The following is a 20,884-nucleotide window of genomic DNA, read 5'->3' as shown; positions in this document are numbered from 1 at the left end:
GAACTCGAGACTTGCTTGTCCCTTAAATCCCTAGTTTAAAATTCAGTTTGCCTAAGTGGTTGTCGACCGTTACCATTGTTTCAGTTTCAGTTAAAACAATGGCTCGCCATACATTCGTATTTATACTTTTCGGAAACGGAAAAATAGCTAATTTTAGCTTCACGTAGTGCGATGCAGCGAGATACACGCAATTTCCATCAACAAACCTTGAGAATAACGAATTCGCAATATCAAACAGGCTAATTTTGCATTGGACAATATACACTTGGAACCGATTTGCGTGTGATTGCGATATTGGATAAGCGGGTCTGAAAATACTGTTCTCAATCGGAATAATGCCAGTTTCACGGGCGAGATAAGAAACCGTTTAACAATTTAACATTCGCCAACGACTCACGGAACTCGTGCAGTTGCTTCACAGGATGAAGCGCGCGTTTCGCAGCAATATTTGACACAAAATTCTCGCGCCGAGAAAAGCACGGCGATTATTAATTCAGAATCGTTTTTCGGGATTTACTCATTTTATTAAGTTACACTGAATAAAATGAAAAATTTTATGAAATGCAAACCATACGCACTTCCATTTGTTACTATTACTCGTATATCAACCCTGATCTACGCACGCTGCTGGAATTGTACGCGACATATTTAAATATCTCTGACGAATTTACACGTACAAAAACAAAAATATTAAAAATAACGATAGAGAGATTAATTTAATTAAAAATAGATATTTAACGAAGTTTTTCCAAAATCGGATATTGTTTATTAATTCATTTTCGTTATATGATATTCAATACCTCAGTTTTAGTTACAAAATACTGAACATTTCATGCTCTTATCGTCATGAATATTGTGTTACAGAGAATTGATGATTTATGTCCACAATTGCGCGATAATATAGTGTAAATTTATGAACAAAACGATTCAATAAATGGATAATATCATATCTAACTAAAATACGTGTAATATAAACTATGTTTATTTAATTACAGTATTGATAAGAGATGAGGAAGATGCGGCTCTGTTAACCGACAGCGTGTATACACGCAACCTTACGTGCGCCCGGTATCGGGAGTCTTGAATCGTATCTACATGTGTTATCTCTATCACTTTGCATACATGTGTGCATTACATGGTGCCGTCGTGTGTGCGCGGGTCTGTTTGTATGCCTTTGAATTCCACTCGTATGAAATGGCCATCACGTGACTGGATTGCAATTGCCGAACTTTGAACATCCATGCAAAACGAGAAACGGAACGCGACCGAAGGCAAGGGAAAAAGGGGAAGAGCAAGTGTCAGCAGGCAGAAGGGAAACCGTTCAATCGACGATAGACTCGTTCGCGAATGATTGTCGCTACGTATTTCATAGTTCGACCATGACAGACAGCTGTGATAGTTGATTTATAGCTTGGTTTCCGGAAATTTCGAGTACATTGCAAACTCCATCCGTATGAATAATGATTCAACGGATAACGATCCCACTTAGGACTAAACTAAGGCTGGAAACTCGTTACGTAATTGGTACAAAATATAATTAGAATAAATACAAAGGTGCTTAACGGTACAACGTCAAATTATTACGTCAAATTGCATAATTAATCGATTATGACTGAAATCTTCTGTTTGACGTTTGTGAGGAATTATTTTCCACGCGATTAATCTCAATCGACAGATTTGAGGGACATTATCGAGTTACGAAACCGATAACGATATTGTCTCCGATAAAATATCACGCATTAAAAGGACTCGAGAGTTTCTGATTATTGCGGAATTAATGAACGCATGATGAATGAGATTCACGGAGGAGCGAGCTACCAGCGCATCTGTGCGGATTCTACGGCTGCATGACCGCCACGTGATCTGATTGCAATCGGCGAGTTTTGAATGGCCATAGAAATTGAGAGCAGGGTGAGTAAAATCCACGTTCGCGACGGGCGCACTTCTCGTGTCGAGTGTCCGTGACAGGATTTTCTCGAGAGCGACCGCGTGCAGTCGTCAACAGTGTGTTAAATTCCATGTGGAATCGTCCTACATAAATGTTGGTTGAAAAGTTTTCCGCTGTCCCGTGTGTATTACTCGATCCACCGCTCACCGGCTGCCGCTTGCGTCGAACAGCGATGTTTAAACTGCCTTTTGGATTAACTGCACGCGTGTTTGTAAAAAAGATTATTCGTACACAGTTCCGTTTAGATAACAGGATATACAATTCAAAAAGGTATACGTTTGAAAAACAGCTCATAGAAGTTTCAATCGTGAACAATGCTTGAGGTAAACTGATTAAATATGTATTAATACTGTGTCAGTAGAAAATTTCAAGTAAAATAACATAAATGGCAGAGATACGAGTCGGTCATTTATGGAAAACTACAATATTTCATTATATTTTTATATTTTATATTTTTCATTAAAGTATGAGTTTACGTCACTGGTACCTGAAAAAATTACATTTCACATTTTCAGCGCTTGGCTGCTTTCATTTTATAAATTATGTAGCTTGTTTTCTTGATTGCATTGGCATAAAAACATGATTTTCGACGTTTCTTCCGCTTCTTACAATAGGTACAGATTCACGTACCGTAAATGTACTTTGTCATTTCACGATTCAATTTTATGATTACCTCTTCAGCGTTACCGATTTTAGTAGACTCGAGATCTGATCTTAATGTATCCATTCTTATTTCTTTTCGCGCCATTTCTTTCTACTTCTTTCTTTATCCATGGAGATAGCCGCGGGATCGGTATCGAATCAGGCGGCATGCCAAATCGCACTCGCGGAGAAATAGAAAGAAAAAGACAATTGGTTGGAAAGGGAGATCCATTCACGAGACTTCCTGTAAAATTTCCCACCTTCTTTAATCACCTCTCGTTTTAGCAGCCCTTTCGAAGAAAATGGAACGAGGAAGTCGTTATGCCAGCAAACGTTCCAATAATTTACTTTCTGTGTTCAATATTGATGCTGTTACAATTCAAGTTTTACATCGCATATAATTCCTCGACCAGCATTTAATTAACGCCGGTATTATATAAACAATAACGATTTTTGCACAATATGTCATAATAGAATAAAATCAAATGATAATATTCGCTAACTGCTTCAAATTCAATTATTTACGATATTTACATTGGTAAAAATAGAAATTTGACAAAACGTGAGAGCGCGAGCAAAAAAATTATTCTTGCAGAATGATTCGTTACATACGGTTGATCAAATATTGATACCCCGGACAACATGCTAAAAATATACATGAAAATAAAAAAAGAAAAAAAAAGAATTGACACAGCATATACAGAGCAGGGTCAGCATCCGCACTAGTAGCAACGGTACAAAGGACGACAATCTCCTATATCCGTATTGAAAACGGAAAACGACTTCTGACGCGGATTACGTAAGACACAGAGAAATATATTGAAAAATCTAAGAGCGCGCTTCGAAAATAAAAATGTATGCTTTGTAGTGACGTTGAAGAAAATCTATAGAGATCAGTATCAAGAAATCCTTTAAAGCGCCGTGAGATAATGTTTAATCAACGAGCAACAGAATAGGCTCGCGAAAATTCTCATCTAACAGTTTACTTTTAGAGAGGATCAATCTGGAGTCCTGAGTGAGTTGTGCTAACGGGAGTGATTTGTGTCGATGCTCTTACCTTCTCAGAGTCGCCAATCGTTGCTCCTGCGCGGTGATGTATCCGTTTAGTGTGTCAATCAGCACGGCTTCCGTTTCCAGCAGCTCCTCCATATCCGCCAAAGCGGTGTAAAGTTCCGCTACGATATCGCGTGTCGTCATCGACAGCAAAATCGTTACGACGGTTAACAGAGTCGTCTTCTTCATCTCTTATCCTGATACTGCAATTAAATAAACATAGTTTATAATACATATATTTTAGTTAGGATATTTATTCATTATGTATTATTTATTTATAAATATATCTTCTTCATAAAAGTACATTATATCGTGCAATTACGGACATAAATCATAAATTCTATATAACATAATATTTATGACGATAAAATATTCAGTATTTTCCGATTAAAACTGATACTGATTAATAAAACAGATTTATAATAAACAATAGCCGATATCGGAAAAATAATCTTTGTATTCAATTGAATTTCATTTATATAATTCCTAGCGTATTTGTTTTTCAGCATTATTAACGAATGAAAACATTATTCGAGCTATTATTCGTATATTCTTCAAATAATGAATGTCTCTGCATAGTTACGTACGTTCGTTTCGCTGAACTTCCGTCTCAATTCAGTAAACTGAGTTGCGCTGTGCAAACACAAATCGATTTGATCCCATTCTACGGGATTTTATTCTTCGTAAAAGAGAAACACGAATTGGAAACACATATTTTCGAGGAACTCAAAATTTTGCTATAAAAAATTGTTGTTTCGTCGCTAATCATGAAGGTAAATGACAAAATATCACCAATATCTATTCTTGTTAGTTAAAATTACGATTAGTGGAAAGTTGGAAATCCCGTAAAGTTCACATTTATCTCAAATTTTGCTTGATCTTGCCTAATATTGCCGAATATTATATTGTCATCTCAATACTTTGTTAATTCTTAAACATTAAAAGAATTGATAGCGAGTCACATTTTCCTAAACTTTTTAAATCATAATCCGTGCTTATTATTTAAATTTCTTACCATTTATAAATTTCTCGACTCGAAATCGATATTAAATAGTATTAATAACATAAGGCATTTATCTATGTTGCCGTTTTTTCGAATAAGCAATAGTCACGATACAAGGATAGACATGATGCCTGAATGCGCTTATGATTGATGCAACTTAATGGAGCTAAGCATCACTGACACTGTGTGTGACTTACACCTGTCAGATCGACGATTTATTCCGTTATGCTGACGGTAGCTCGTAAACTTTCCTCACCTTTTTCATCCAGCATTCCCTTAAGCTATAGTGAGCAATTCTCCACCCTCCGTGCTATCGTCGCGCAGCTTCTACCTCTCGTTCCACTCTGCGGCCGCTCTCGAGAGCCGTTCTCGTGATGAGAGGATTGAAAGTGCGAAGTGTGTCAATACACGAATAAATCGGTGTTGCGATATTCGATGCTCATACAGAGCGCAAAGAGATACACAGTAAAAGGAGTTGAGTGATTGCGACTACTTCAGAAACATTTATAAACATTGGCTTAAGCCGTTGATGATAGCATTTTCCTATCAGCAAAATAATAAATGATCAGAGAATAATTAATGCATCACATCTTAATCCCATAATGACGATGCAGGACATCGAGAAAATTATAAATGACACATTATAAATGATACATTAAATGTCGCAAAATTCGTTGACAAAACTCAATGAAAATCACTCCTGATGTTAACGCAATGATTTTATTAGATATGTTTATGTGTACGTTGTATTTTCGCAATATTTGCTCTCATTAAATCGCGTACATAATAAATAAATCTGTAATACATAATAATGTGTAAAATCCATAAATAATTTCTAAAATTGAACGAAATCCATAAAAGATTATAAGTTAATAACAGGTACACGATAATATATTATATAATATATAGATAAGAGTTGATAAAATAATAAATTTAACAAATTAATTATAACAATTTAATCACGCACAAATCGCCAAATAAAATCCCTTAAAATGTCCTCATTGTGAGGATAGAACCACATCAAGCTGACAAGAAAATATACAACATATAATAATATTTTTCACGCTCAGGGGTGAGAATGTGATGACAAAGTGACAGCAATCCACATTATTTTTCGTCGGCAGGCTTTTTCATCTATTCTTCCTTCCTTCTCAGGAAGGACCCTAATTACGCGTACCGTAAATTGGCTCACTCCCTCTTAACTCCTCTTTTGTTTCCACACCCTCTTAATCAAGCTTGAAACCACCTTTGAGGTAAATCCAACGTGACCATGTGGTCACGTGTACATACGATAAAAGGCATGCATTGTTTTAAAGGCACGCGGTGACTCAAAGTCTTCTCTGATGCAGAACTTTCTTCATGGATTTTAACAAGGATCCTTTTTACATATTAAGACTTTCAATTACTTGATCTGCCCTTTTCCTCGATTCCTTCGCTTTTACGTTGCGCTTTTTTGTCAGATCTTCCGGATAACACTCTTGCCGGATAACGCTCTTTGCAGATTAAAGTGACACTTAAAGGATCCACGCTTAGATTCGAAGCTTTCTATCTTTTCTCTAATAAAAATTTAAACATCATGAAAGAAATGTTAAGAAAAGCATTAAATAACGTTTAGTTACCTTACATCATATTTCTACATATAAAAAAAGAAATATCAAGAGATTAAAATTTGTATTTTAATCAAGATTAAAGCATTCCTATCAATAGATACAAATAAGCAAAACAAATTTGTAGGATTATTGGAAAACAAGTTTCTATAGCAAAAGGGTTTTTTGATATCTACGTTGCATTTGTATTTCTCCATTTGGCTTTCCATTTATATCAAACAAACGCGCACGCAAACGGTGATATAACATAAGCAGCGTACTTTTTCATTCCTTGTACACGCTTTCGATAAGCGTTTTTCTTGTTTCGCTGTGTGGCTCCTTTTAGATTTTAAGCTCAGTCGTGTGGTAACTCGTTTTACGAGCAAGCTTTTTTCGGTAAGGCGATTAATTAATGCCGATCCTTTGGAGAGATTACGACGAGTCTGTCCGATTTACCGCCAGCAGGAAAATTCGCAAAAATCATTTACATTCTGCTATTCGCATACTGGCAAGGAGTTCGCACTAATTAGCAATTAACTAACTCAATGTCCTCCTGCATGATGCATGCACGTGATACAATTTGTCTCTTTCGACTCTTGTTTATCGAATACGCGCGTTATTGCGTATTATTTGTCGTCGACGTGTCTGTTTCAATATTAATCAATGAATGTTTGCGGCGCAAAATGCGAGCGAGTTTCGTAATTAAAATGGAAGATTCATCGGATACACTGACAATTCTCCATCGCGATATTAACGACAGATGCTCCTCAAATTCTTGCAATTCGGTTTCCGAAGTCCGAGTTATCACAATATCACCCGATTGATTGACGCAACGTGTGTTACTCGGCCTTTGGAGAAGCAAGCGTGATCGTATTGTTAATAAGAAGATCGCGGTAGTCAGATGATGCAAGCAAAAAGACTGCGGCTTTGAAAGCGCGTTGCAGCTTCAAAATGGTAATTTCACGGCCTCGCGAGCATTACGCCTGCGGCCAATTTAATTCCGGACGGATGATCGCGCCGTCTCGCTGGTACTGTCCCTTTATTTTTCTCCGTCTGCCTTTGTCTACCCAGTCTGGGATGTCATCCGATTCTGCTCGTTCGAACTCGTTATATAGCCGGGGCGCGACCTTGCGACTTCCATCCGCTCTTCTTTTTCGAAGGGTCGCCCGCTCGCGTCTCCGTCCGATAGACCCTTCCCCTTTCTATTTTTTCTCGCGCCCCAATAGCGTTTTCTCTCCCCTCGAATTATTCCGATAGAAATTGCTTCTCGTTAGCATTGATCCGCGTTTATAGTACGCGAAACTTTTCGATCGTCATTAACGGAGGCGATCAGGCGTCATTCCCAATCGATATTCAACTGATCTTACAGTCGATTATTGCCGAATAATATCAGGGCCTCATTAATTCACAAACATTCAACAAATAATTATAGCTACTCGGAAATGTATAATCCAAAAGCGTATTCCGACACAAAGATTATTTCAATAACACATGAATGTTGTAACGACTGAGATATCTGCCTGAAATAAATTGTTTACGACTAGTGTCCCGAACAACATTATGTCCACCTAAATTCCTTACCTGAACTCACATTAATTCAATGCCCTCTTCTCACCCCTCCCCAAAGAGTTCTTATTATTCTGATCCCGTCAAGATTCTCGGTATGATATGGATCCACGGTATGGAATTCTGACGAGAAATTCTCGCCGACTAAGTTCATCGATTTTATGTCTCATTGACCCTACTTCTAACAGCCGGATTGGGCGAATATGTAGAAAACGTAAGTTGTCCTTTTGTGGTACTTACTTGGAATAAATTAGAAGGCGAGAAATTTTACAAACAATTATTCGATATACCTCGATATAATTCGAGATTATCTCTTAGGGCACGCAGCAACAATAAAATATGCATTCCATTTTAATGCATAATATATTTGAAGATAAGTTCAATCAACTATTAATTGCTTGCGGTATCCTGATAATTTCGAAATTCTATTCCTCGGAACAAAGTTTAAATAGATAGAATTATTATTATCGCATTTTTCTCTATAACTGTTCAATTTATCTATTGAGCTTTCCTACATGTAGGAGATACAAACTTCTGCTAGAATTTAAAGTCGAAGCTTCCACCGCGAGTCATCGAGTTCTTGAAGCCAGAACTAATGCATCCCTCGAAATTTCGAAACTCGGAGCCATGCGCCTCAATGCGTCGCGCGGTCACTTACAAGTGCCGCGCGTTCATGAGATGAGAGGCAAACTTGGTGCCGGAGCACATCCTTCGGTAATTAAACTTAAACTTCTTGGGAAGCGATATTGTGTATATATAGGCCACCGACGTATCCGAGAGTATTTCGTTAGCGAGTTCGAGCCACGAGAGGTTGATTTTCCTGATAAGTAGGCAAGTGCAGCTGATATCACACGTCGAATGATTTCCGCACGAGAACTCCGTAGACGTGTCAAAGTGCCTGTATATGATTCGCTAGTATTTGTAAAATGTAACGTAAAATTATAACGTAAAATGTTACGGTACATTTTTAATCGACTGTAAAATATATTTTTTTTTATAAATATTATAAATGCACTTTCTCAAAATTAGAACATAAAATGATACAGTTTAAATCCACTATAAAATATTATTTATTTTATAAATATTATAGATGCATTTCTATATGTTGATTGTAATATTCTTTTGCTAAAATGGTTCAATCTGTATATTATGCGTTGCACAATCCCGCAGTTTTGAAAATAATAAGAGATTTTACGTATAAACGTAAGAATTCTTTATTTTTTCATGATTTAATCATATCTGATCAATGTTGATATCGTCAAATATATCTACAAGAATTGCAATCATTTGATGTGTCTTTTCCACATATAACATATAACAGATGAATGTAAATTGGATGTTTACACGAGCTGCGAACTAGGCGGTCGATGAATTATTCGCAACCATCCTCGCAAGCATTTTCCTTTCGTAACTGGCTCCAACTTACTGTCAGATATATTCATGTAATTCTTTTTTCTTGTTACTGAGACGATACAAAATTCGGTCATACTATAAAAAAGATCTCAGTATTCTATCTCATCTAATCAAGGCAACCAAAATATATAATTCCCCAAAATTAATAGAAGAAATAATCCTTGATTAATAAAATTACTTTGAAAATGAGAAATAAAATACATCATTAAATAATTGCAGATCTACAATCGACTTTAATTTAAACGAGTAATAAAATATTTATAATCAGAAGTATTACATATTTATCCTCATATCTTAAGTAATATTAATTAGCAGTTTAAACTATTAGTTGCAATTATTTGTATTAATAAGATAGAATAGTATACATATACTGAAATAACGCGAATCAAGAAAAACAAAGCAACAATTGATAGACCTGCGATTTCGTCTTGTGTATGTATACGTGTATATACTGTATCTATACGTCTCTTTTTCGTGAACTCTCAACTCTTTGTTCCTCTGAAGAGAGAGCAGAGAGATGTGTGCACAGTCTCGGGGCTGGGAAAACGTTCAGATCAGTTTCCAAGCCGACCCTTTTTTTCTCGGTCCCTATCGACATCCGTGAGCCCGTCTAACCCGCGGCGAAATGCGGAACGTCCACTAGGGATGGGCTTATCGAATGCCTGGCAACGTTCTTCCATTTTATTTCGCGGCGGGGTTCTCGTTCTCGGATTTTTATCGCCGACTGTGCAGTACGCGTGTCGTTTCTCTCGCGTGTTCCGCATTTCTACGACAACGGAGATCCTCTAACATACATATTTCTCTTGTTTTTTTCCCCTCTTTTTCTTCTTCCCGTATAAACGTAAGAAGACACTCGATAGAGGTGGATGGATATGTCATTATCCATCACGAGCGTAGCTCAATGCAAAGTATAATAATAATCCGATGCAGAAACTCGGATATGATCGATTCAATTTTATTTACTGCGAGTTTTCCTCGTTGTCATAAATATCTGTCGAGACAAACGCCATCGTGGAAACAATTAACGATTATTCGATCATTCAATTTCGGTCTCCCAGCGGAAGCGAGAAGTCTGCAGACATTCCGAAATTGTTTTTCGACTGGGAATTATGACAGGACAGTTCCGCCACGATTGAAACAGGAATTAGAGCTGTCTTGCGCGCGATTCGGATCGCAGCAAGTTCTAATTTTGCTTCTATTTAATTTCTGTAAGTTGCTCACTGACACGAAGTTCGTAACTCGTCGACAAGCGGGGTTTACTCGATTTACTTCCTTCCATTAAAGTCGTACACTCGGTCCTCAACGTTATAAGATTGCGTAACGATGTTCATTATTTACGATTCTACGTTGGCGAGAAAGCACTAATTATCTCATTTGCATAGTCGTGTGTCGCGGGGGCTTGCATTGAAAGAAAACAGATTATCAACAATGTGTAAGTAAGTCCGAATTGTTCGCAGCACAAATGTAAAAGTAATTGGGCGTCTCGTTGTTTCTTTCTCATGTTCCTTTTTTGTCACACCGTTACGCTTTTCGTTCTTGAAATTAAAGAGAACGTGCACGTGCTCGAGGTAACAGCGTACAGGAGTACTACAAACCAACGTATCCCCATAAAAGTAATTGATTTGATCTGTTTTTGTAGCGTTTTGTTGCTTTTGTCACGTCGACTTAGTTACCGCTCTTACATCTACTTGCACTCTTTAAAAAATTAAAGGGGATGTGCGCTGAATACGCGTCACTTTTGTACACTTTTTATTCAATCAAATCATGTAAAAAGGGTGACGCGGACGCGAGATTTTCATGCGAAATTATATCTCGACACTATTATTAATTATGTAAAAGTATTAAATAACACAGATCATGCGTAATCTATTATATAATTAATTATATTACACAATTACGTAATGTAATAATATAATGCGTTGCTCTCGACTTTTAATAATAATTAATGCTGATAAATTTATCCACCGTGGAATAGAAGCGCATTCATAAACTGCGCAGAGAAATAAAACAGGCACGCGTGCGTTATTTCTCTCCCTCTCGTCCCTTAGGTAGATTATTGTCGATTTTATATAGAGATGTTACATAAAATATAATACCGATATTATATAATTAACGTAAAATATTAAAAACAATATTAATGCACGTACACATTTATGCAGAAGAAAATTGTGCCGCTGTAATTCACGAGATTTGGAAATGCGTTATTCATCGTCGCTATCGCCGATTCCGCAGGATTATTGAATCAGATATTGCATGTGCGCACGCGACACACGCACACACACGCGCGCGCGCGCGGACGTATTACATGTATACATTACCTAATTATGCATTACATGCATTATATATAGTTAGAGTCAAAAATTATGCTAACGCGTGTGTATCTATACATTGTTGCATAAAAAACTGAGAGAGTACATGTAAATTTCGCAAGCAAATGTACATGCGTAACACATACGTACATGCTGCCACCGAAATTTCACGGAGCGCATAACAGACTTCCGACCGACGGAAATGCCCGATACATCGGCTTCATTTTGGATTCATTCGGGAAATGAATTTTAAATTACAGCACGAGCTGCATATCCGTGGTTGCACCTGTGCTCGGCGAGGCTCGCGGCCCAAAACCGCGTCGCTCGTAACTCGCATAGCACGCGAGCTGGCTGCTGCTGCTACTGCTTATACGCAATCTAAATAAATAAAAAAATAAATGAACAAACAAAGCGCGAGAATTGCAAGTTCCACGTCGTTCTGATGAAACCACACACGCGTACGCGTACTGTTCGTTATTATTTTACGTCCAACCGCACTAAATATGTCCGTATTGCCCTCAGGCAAGAGCAACGCGCGTCCAGTTACAATAAATCCGCGCTTCATCAATGAAATTCGAACTCGCGTATCGTAAACAGACCTTCTTCTCCCGCGGGAAATAAATACTGTGATATTTAACTCCCAATATATCAGCAGCGATATTAGATTTAATTAACTCCCATGAACTGTGCCTAATGAATTTCGATACGATGCGTTACCGACTTTTATCAGGCTGAGAAGAGCGGCGAATTAAGTGAATTTTACGATCGACTAGCAAAAGTCAATGAGTATATCGTTCGCGCGTGGGAGCAGTATAATAAATAATTAACGGATGATCTTACGCGAGTTCGCCTGATGCACACCTACGACGTCGTTTATAAACGCGCGCTCTCCGTCTCCGCCCGGTGGTTTATTATGTCCTTCCTTTGTACCATTATGCCTCACCGCCACCCATTTGTCTCTGCGCTCTCGTATTATATGCGTGCCGTAATGTAGTGCATCGCGGAGGCCAAGCTGTCTCTATATTATACGTTTGTCACGGGAATAAACCAGCGTGCGCCGCGACGTTGATTTAATGTGCAAAACTTTTAATATAAATGTGAAACCGAGAAAACCGCTCGGCGCTCATCATCGCCGTTCCGCCTTCCTCCTACTTCCGGTCACCCGACATTAATTAGCATCCACTTTTCGACGCTCTCTGCATTTTTATCATTGACCGGTGAGGTAAAGGTGTGCACGTGTGCATGCCCACGGTATAAATTCAATCCGCGAGGTGCTTATATTTTCCTGGACCCTCGGGACTAGAAATGAGAGACTAGTAATGATGATAATACACATCTCTCCCGGAGTATTATTACAGCCGCGTCGCCGTGACGCTTAACGCGAAATTTTTTCCTCCTAGTGCCAGTCGGTACGCGTTTTATATTAAATAGCATTTCGTGGGATAAGTAGAGTGATTTTTTTGGCTCTGCGTAATTACGGTATCGCACGATCTAAACTCTCAATCTTGAAGCGCTTTCATCCGCGACTTATTTATGTCAAAGTCTTCCCGGCAGCAACCCCTTTGAGCGCCCCGGACGTTAACACGACATTCTAATTAGCGACGCGTCACCATTAATTAGGGCGTGCGGCGAAAGCAGCAGGAATTTTTTCCACGTACGAGCACTTGCCACGTGTCGGAATTACGAAGCGTGCCAAGACAGATCGGCTTAAACATACCGAGCGAGGGCATGTTGAACTTATTCAGCAAGCTGTAATATTACGATGGGTCCTCATTATCGTCGTCGTCATCGTGTTGCGGTCGTCGCAGATTGGAGGTTGATATCGATCCTCGTGCTAAAACTGCAGAATCGTCATCGTCGTCGTAGCAGTGGTAGCGGCGGAGAATGATGATCGTCACCGTCAGCGCGAAAATCGGAAACGTGCGCGGGAAATGCTAATTCCGCGATTTGTAGCGCGGGCGAAATCACCGATGCGCGACACGCGCCATAATTATCGTTTCTGCGGAACGTGTAACGACGGGATGTGCACCGGAAGCTCACGGTATATGTCACGGCGAACGGCTATGAGCGCCTTCTCCGGTCAAAAACAAGCCGACGCTCGTGCCAGTTGCATAATACAGAGTACTCTTGTAATATTAACTATGCTGATGTCGAGCGACAAGCCAACCGCGCACGACCCCGAATGTACGAGCTTTAAAATATTATCGCAGATAAACGTAGGTACTTTTGATAAAACAGCTCCGGATGTCGCGTGTTGCGCAGCCACATTTTACATCAGTCTTCGCTAATTTATGTCAAATGCGCGCTAATTGTATCGCAAATATGATTTACTTAAAATTCTTGCTAATGTATATGAGAAGAAAAACGTGCAGCTCGTGATAAAAAATTTCAAAAGTATCGTAATGCGGAGTATTTCGATAAAGATCGATAAGAATTGCATAATAAAAAGCCGGAAAGTCGATAAGCGAAAGGAAGTATAGGCTGCACTAGGCGGTGAACGCTGGGCGTTGGAGAAAAGTAGCTTACCAGAAGCAAGTTTACCACAAGCTGAGTCTACATGGCAGGAGATTATTTTTGGACATTCCACGGTGCCTCCGTAAGCCCTCGAGTTCGGTTAAGTAAGCAGCGCAAGTAAGAAGAACGCGGACCGATATTGAAGTTACTTTTTCTTAGTATGATCCGCTCACGGAGCGTTAGCCCTAAAGAATCCCGACGCACCTTGGAATGCCTCTGAAGCGGCTTATTAAATACTTTCGAACTACTTTTATACGTATACTCCGGGGCTGCTTATCATTTATCGCTTATTGCGCAATTTTTCCTTCAGCGTTTCGAGCGCGAGACGCAACGTGTAGTATCTTCTGCAAAGATCCCATAAAAGATCCGTCCGGAATCTGATTAATCGAGAGTAATACATGGAATACATGGAATACATACAAATACAGCATATAAATATAAATAATATTCTGGAAAAATTTACTAAAATAAGAACTCCACGGGGCTCTCTCTGGAAGGTCTTTGGGCACGCGATTGCATCGCAGTTGCGCATATTGAATGTCCGCTTTCCGGGTGTTCTTCTGTGCTTCCTTTTTGCAGGGGCGGCACGACGGGCGTTAATATCAAGCGAGCAAGTCAAGTAAAAATCAACGGAAAGGAACGACAGAAGAAATGAGAAAAGCACAAACAAGCCAAGGGAAAATATTGAAGCGAAATGAGGGAAAATATAAAACCGTTGGCGAAAAGCTTTAAACGCACCATGCACCTCCGTCATACACCCGTAATCGCCTTCGTGAGGAAGCGTTCGTTTCCGGTTTACGAGCCCCGTCTTGCTTTTCGTCTTATTTCCACGAGTTTTTCGCGCCTTTACCTGTCGCCCGACCGACGGTAGACGGGATATGATAAAAGCGTTCGCCGACGTGGAAATGCATGCAGGATACGAGCGCGAAAAAGAGAATTATTGCCAGTCGCGGCGCGTATCGCCAAGTCTCTCAAAATAATTTAGGCAAACAAAATTAACACGCGCGATATGTAAATGACTGCAACATGATGAATAGTCTCCAAGTACCCGGAAAAGTAATAAGAAATAAAAATTTTCAAGTTCATTCTAGTCCGACTCTGTTAACTTACTTCTTTGGAATGTAAAATTTCTAGGAATAAAGAGTAGTCCTGGACAATCCTTTTAAAAGTAATGAAATATATGAGGTGTTTCGGGAAAGACTTGGTTTTAATTTTACTGAAAGATCCTGTGAGATGAATTAAAATTTAATATACTGAAATTAAAACAGATAAAAACGAAAATTAATTTTTCTTATAATGGAGAAGTTAATTTAAAGTCGAGAAAAATCACAAAATTCTAGTGTTTCATTAAAATTCTCTAATTTTAATTCTCGCCAATGAGAGAGAAAGATTGCCTGAGTGTTCCCGATTTTCTCAGAGTGCGAAAAATCTGATAAAATGCCCGTCAAAGAAAACGTGTTAAAGTTTCAAACTCGAAACGATTTCGCGTGCTAATAAATGAGACTTGCGTTCCTTCTAATATTCGCGAATAAATCTCGGAAAATGCGCAAACGGACTTTTGGCGCAGAACAGAAATATTTGCACATCCAAATTTCATTCATCGCATAAAAATGTCTTAACCGCTATAAAATTGACTTTTGTACATAATAAAATTATAAAATCACACAGATACGATAGACAATTAATTTTCAATATAATATCACAAATCTGGGTAAGTATTTTACATTAGATGATTCGGCATTTTAAATATACCAGATAAATATAAATTTACTTCCTTCCAAAGTTTTCGATTTTCAATTATTAATAATTAATTGACTGTCACATAACAATTAATATTTAATCAGATGCTGTTCTCGCAAATGTAATTCTTCCTATTTGTCAGATTCAAATTACTCAAAACATCATTTCGACAAGATATAAACATAATATCATCAAGATATAAATATATATCGACAAAGAACAGTTTGTCGCGTCGAAACTCATCAAAAGTCATAAATCTTTGGCTCCAGAACACCTCTGTTACGATCCCCGACGATCTTCCGACGCGGAGTGGACCTTTTATTCGTCGGCGCATCGTTCCTTTTCCGCTTAATTCGCGCGCCATTTAAAACTCGGCATGATTTCTGCCGGTCTTTAAAGCGACATTACCATCGCGTTGCCCGTCGCGGCGGAGGGAAGTGAGAATTCGGCATAATGTATCGCCCGGCCACCGGGAGAAATGTATTATTCATCGCTATGACTGCTTATATATATATCCTCTCTGCTAGAAGAGTATCCGCCGTATTCTCTCTCTTCCTCGTGCATTCAAATGCGCCCGCTAACTTCGACGTCCGCATTCCGTTACCACTCATGCATCTCTCGCCCGTTTCTCTCGCCCGCAGCCTTACTCACTTTTTTTCATGTCACTTTCAAAGGTTTCTTTTCCCCCTATAAAAAGCATATTTCTATATAACTATATCCAATTCGCTCAGAATTCCACATCGACCTTTTCCCGTGAGCAAACCGCGAATTTATTTCAACATCCCCGGCATTCGTTGGGCAGACGTGGCCGTCTGTCAGATGCTCGCAGGTATTTTTAAATACAAGGTAAAACGAACGATTAAAAAGAACAAGGAATTTTTGGTATTTGATTTTTCAAATATCTGGTGAAACAACGTTTCACGTTCGCGGAATGTTCGATGACAGACAGCCCGCGGTTGTCTTCGTCTGTCTTCTATCCTTTCTTTCCACCAACTTTGACGTACCGTGCAAATGCAGCCCGCAGCCGCCGTTCGGCGGCACGACGTGTGACGAATTTGCAAGGAAGCGCGCCTGCTCTTTCCGCGGCCGAGGCGGATATCGCGGAAAATGGGAGCTGGGATGCGAGGAAAACATCGCGCCCGTTCGCGAGGTACGCGCTGATTTCGACGTGGGTACGTGGCGTGAATTCGCACGGGTTGCCGTTACCGTTTTTCCGCGAGGTTGCTTACCCACACCGGAAGCGCTTTCCACCGCGACGCTGATATTTGGCGGATACGGCGATCTTTTTTGTGACGCGACGACGCGACGACGCGACAACGCAATATTGCGCTACACGAAGGATGTTTTGCAAGGGTGAAGCCTTCATCAGCCAGACGGCGTTTCTGATTTCCGATGTGGCTTCGCGGACGTTTATTAGAGTCGATGAGCATTATGATAAATCGTTCGATAAAGAAATTTACGGCTGCTTACGTAACAGTTATTTTGAACACAATGATGAAAAACGCTGCAACGTCAGATATTTTTTGTGACCTCGTTATCAGATACTCCAACTGACCTAAAATACTATAGAAATACAAAAATAGTATCTTAAACAAAGTTTTATATTTTCTCGAACGACAATATTAGAAACAAATAAATTGATGCGAGCAATTTTCGTAACCTATACGATTGTAAGTAATTTTCCAGTCGAGAGAGAGAGAGAGAGAGCGAGAGAGAATAAATCGTTTTAGTTTATTGTCGTCGGCTTATATTATAAAATGCACGTATTCTCTTATCAAATTGATATATGACGTAGAAATCTTTATTGTGACATATATATAGATATATGATGTAGATAATTCCTGCTGAATGTGAAATGCTAAATAATTGCTACCACATTTCAACATTTTCAAATAAATTCTGAATCACAATTCGTGAAACGTTTTCAAAAACCCTATCATTACTTTTCTCTTTTTAAGTTTTAAGTTTTTTTTATATATACATTTTCCAAACTTAAGTTAAAGTATAACATTACTGACGTTTCCGATTTTAAGACCAAAATATGTATAATGCATCAGTTACACGTGAATTACCATATTGCTCTAAATTATTTTCCAATTCTATATATTTAACAATTTTTCGCAAAAATAGCTTCGTAAAAAACAAGTATAAAATAATATAATCAACTTGACTTGACATATCGACCAGAATCACCCACTATATTTTTTCGTTTTCTGTTTTCTCGCGAACTTCGGCACGTGAAGGGAAGAGCCGTGCATCTCTCGCGCCGAGATAAAAAGTTCGGACCAGTCATTGTGAGGAAATAAAATTAACCCGCCCATTCCTCGCGCCTCACTTTGTTTGTGGATTTTAATGTCCGTTAACGTGGATATATTGCAGCGGCACGGAGCCTGCCGCAATAACTCAAAGACGAGCCGAGAGGCGAAAAAAAGGAGGAAAAGCGAGAGCTCCTATCAAGATAATGAAAAATATACAGTCCACGCTTTTATCCGGCACATAAATGCAACCAAGGGCTGCCGCGTCGCGCGAATCGCCGACGCGCTGTTCGTGCTTTATCCGAGAACACCCACTAGCCCCCGACATCCAGAGTATTTGTGCCATAATTCGTGTAGCTCTCGTCGGCGGATTCTAATTTACGGAATTTCTAGTATGTCGAATAAACGCATAAAATGCACGGTGGGTATATTATCGCCAGTGCACAGAGCAGTATCAATTTGGAACCGTTTCCGAAAGTACGCTATTTTGTTGCCCGTGTGATATCATTTTCACGTATGTCCCGTGTAATAAAAATAATTCCTGCATTCGCGAAAATTTGCATACTACGCGACAAATTGAAAAGCTTCATAGAAAATGTATACGTATATATAAATATATATGTATATAAATCCAAAAAATTACTACAGTAGAGAAGAATGCTCTTTTAAAAAATTTGTTGGTTTTCTATGTGTAATTTTACTCCACGTCCGAATTGGAAAGTGCGGCAGACACACAATTTTTATTATCTAAGTAATACATTTACCGATTTACTAATCAAGCTCGCATACGCGCAAGTATGATTGAAATACTTGAAATATCCACGAAATGTCAGGGGAAAATAGTAACATGCAGCTAGTCGATTAATAAGAGTTTGATGAAATTTATGTAAACGTAAAAAGGCAAACTTGTTGGCTTTCTGGATGTAGTTTTACTCGTCTCCACATCAGAGTTAGAAAGGACGACAAGCACACAGTTATATAAGCGGAAAAATTTATCGTTTTGTGACATCGTAGACCGAAAGTCCCGTGTGTCGACATGCTGGAACTGACACAAAACCGATATATACGGTACGATCCGCCGCTGGCACTCCGCGTCCATTGCGCTCACCAGATCAGCTTACACCGTCTATTATGTATGTACACATATGGATAGTTTTACTCCTAACAATTATTACTAATTCAGAAGAGATATACATATTCTTCATTAATAATGTCAAATGCATTATTACAATTCAGTTTGATAAATTATCCTGCATTATGCGTAGTAAAATAATATTAGATTACATCAATTAATTAAATTCATCAATCTATAATTACAGCAAAACAATAAAGAAATAAAGAATTCTTTAAAGAATTTAACGCATAAAGATGCTTATCAATTTTATAACATTACAGTCTTGAAATTATAAATTGATATATTTCGGAGCTCTGATTCTTGAGATGTATTATCCCGCATGTAATGCTTAAATACCATTTACTTGTGCAAGTGACATGCGACGCACGTGGCATGTTTGTACATTTTTACGTAAAAATAACGTACATTCACGAATTACACGATGCTACGTGCATACGAAAAGAAAATAATGTAACAGGAACGAAATGACGTCCACAAAGTAGTATGATAATCCCAGCCTGTTGAGAGAGACTTAAGAGAATATATTTTAGGAAAATAATATTAATTTGAAAGACGATACTTCTCTACTTCCCTCGTTGCTTCTCTTTATGGAGATTAAAGCTTTTGTGAAAATGATATCAACAAATAGCATCCTTAAAGAGGCAGGGAGGACAGTGAAAAAAGATGCTCTTGCTCCAGAAATAGTGCAGCATATTTTTATAATAAAACATTAAACAATTTTTACGAAAATTTTTATTATAGATAACAAAAAGAAATTATATTGCAATATCCTTGTAATATCGTGTATCATAGTCTCTCAATATTATTTTAGATAACGTCACATTGAGCGTAATTAATATCGGATTCAGAACACAGAATAATATTTAAGAGAAATCCACGCGGGCATCATTTCACTCCAAGTGATTATTAGTTTCCATAATTTTCTTTGACGAGATAATTCCGGAATTATGGCGCATGTACGTAATTAACGGTACATTAATTGCGAACAATTGATTATGCAGCGATTGCATAATATAGATGCATGGCTTTAATTTTCCTCGGAGTTGTATTCGAAATCGATTGAATTGAAGTTGGGGTTGCAATCAAAATTGATTAAAAATTTGTGATATCTCTCTGCTTCTCTCTTTCTCTCTTTTTCTGATATATTATCAACGTGTTCTAGAACGATGTGTAATCGCCCTGACAGCAACTGTACGGTCTCTGTAGAGTCGATGTCAGACAAGAGTTAAGTTACGGACTAGACCTGGTCGAAGGGGGATCGATATACCGTCTTAACGAGCGGCCGGAAACTCGCAATTTGCCCCGGAAAGGCACGGCAATATTTTCACGTGGACAAATAAACGATTTGTTTCAGGCGGCGTCTTGGAAGTATATTTCCGTTGCTCGCTCGCGGCAGAAATCTTTTTGTTCGTAAATCCGCTTTTATCATCCAACCTAGCTGCAGGTAAGATTAAAGGTTACTCCTAAGAAAAAAAGCGGAACAAAGATATGACAACAGTGAAGAAACAGATGCATGGCGCGGACACATCACAGTAAATGACACGCTAGAGAAAATTTTTAAGTAAACTGTTTTTCCCATGAAATGAAAATGACACTATCATGTAACTTGCGTTCAAGTATCAAGATTCAAGCTTTTAAGGAAAAGATGTCAACCTTACAGCAGAATGTCATGCTCTTTATAATTAATTATTTCGCTACAAAGGCCGTATATGTATATCCG

The 20,884-nt window shown here is 38.5% G+C and overlaps 1 protein-coding gene across 1 annotated transcript in view; it reads right to left on the bottom strand.

Annotated features, from left to right (window-relative positions):
* LOC105282071 (prolyl 4-hydroxylase subunit alpha-2) overlaps window positions 1-20,884 on the bottom strand; it is an 81,547-nt gene that overhangs the window by 18,814 nt on the left and 41,849 nt on the right. The window contains exon 3 of the mRNA XM_011343779.3: window positions 3,648-3,846. Within this exon, the coding sequence (XP_011342081.1) occupies window positions 3,648-3,832 (185 nt within the window). The 5' untranslated portion in view covers window positions 3,833-3,846. The remainder of the gene's footprint in view (window positions 1-3,647; window positions 3,847-20,884) is intronic.

The sequence above is a fragment of the Ooceraea biroi genome, chromosome 7 (genome assembly GCF_003672135.1).
Source record: "Ooceraea biroi isolate clonal line C1 chromosome 7, Obir_v5.4, whole genome shotgun sequence".
Taxonomy (NCBI): Eukaryota; Metazoa; Arthropoda; class Insecta; order Hymenoptera; family Formicidae; genus Ooceraea; species Ooceraea biroi.
The sequence above is the reverse complement of the archived record's forward strand: the minus strand, read 5'-3'. Positions and strand labels throughout refer to the sequence as shown.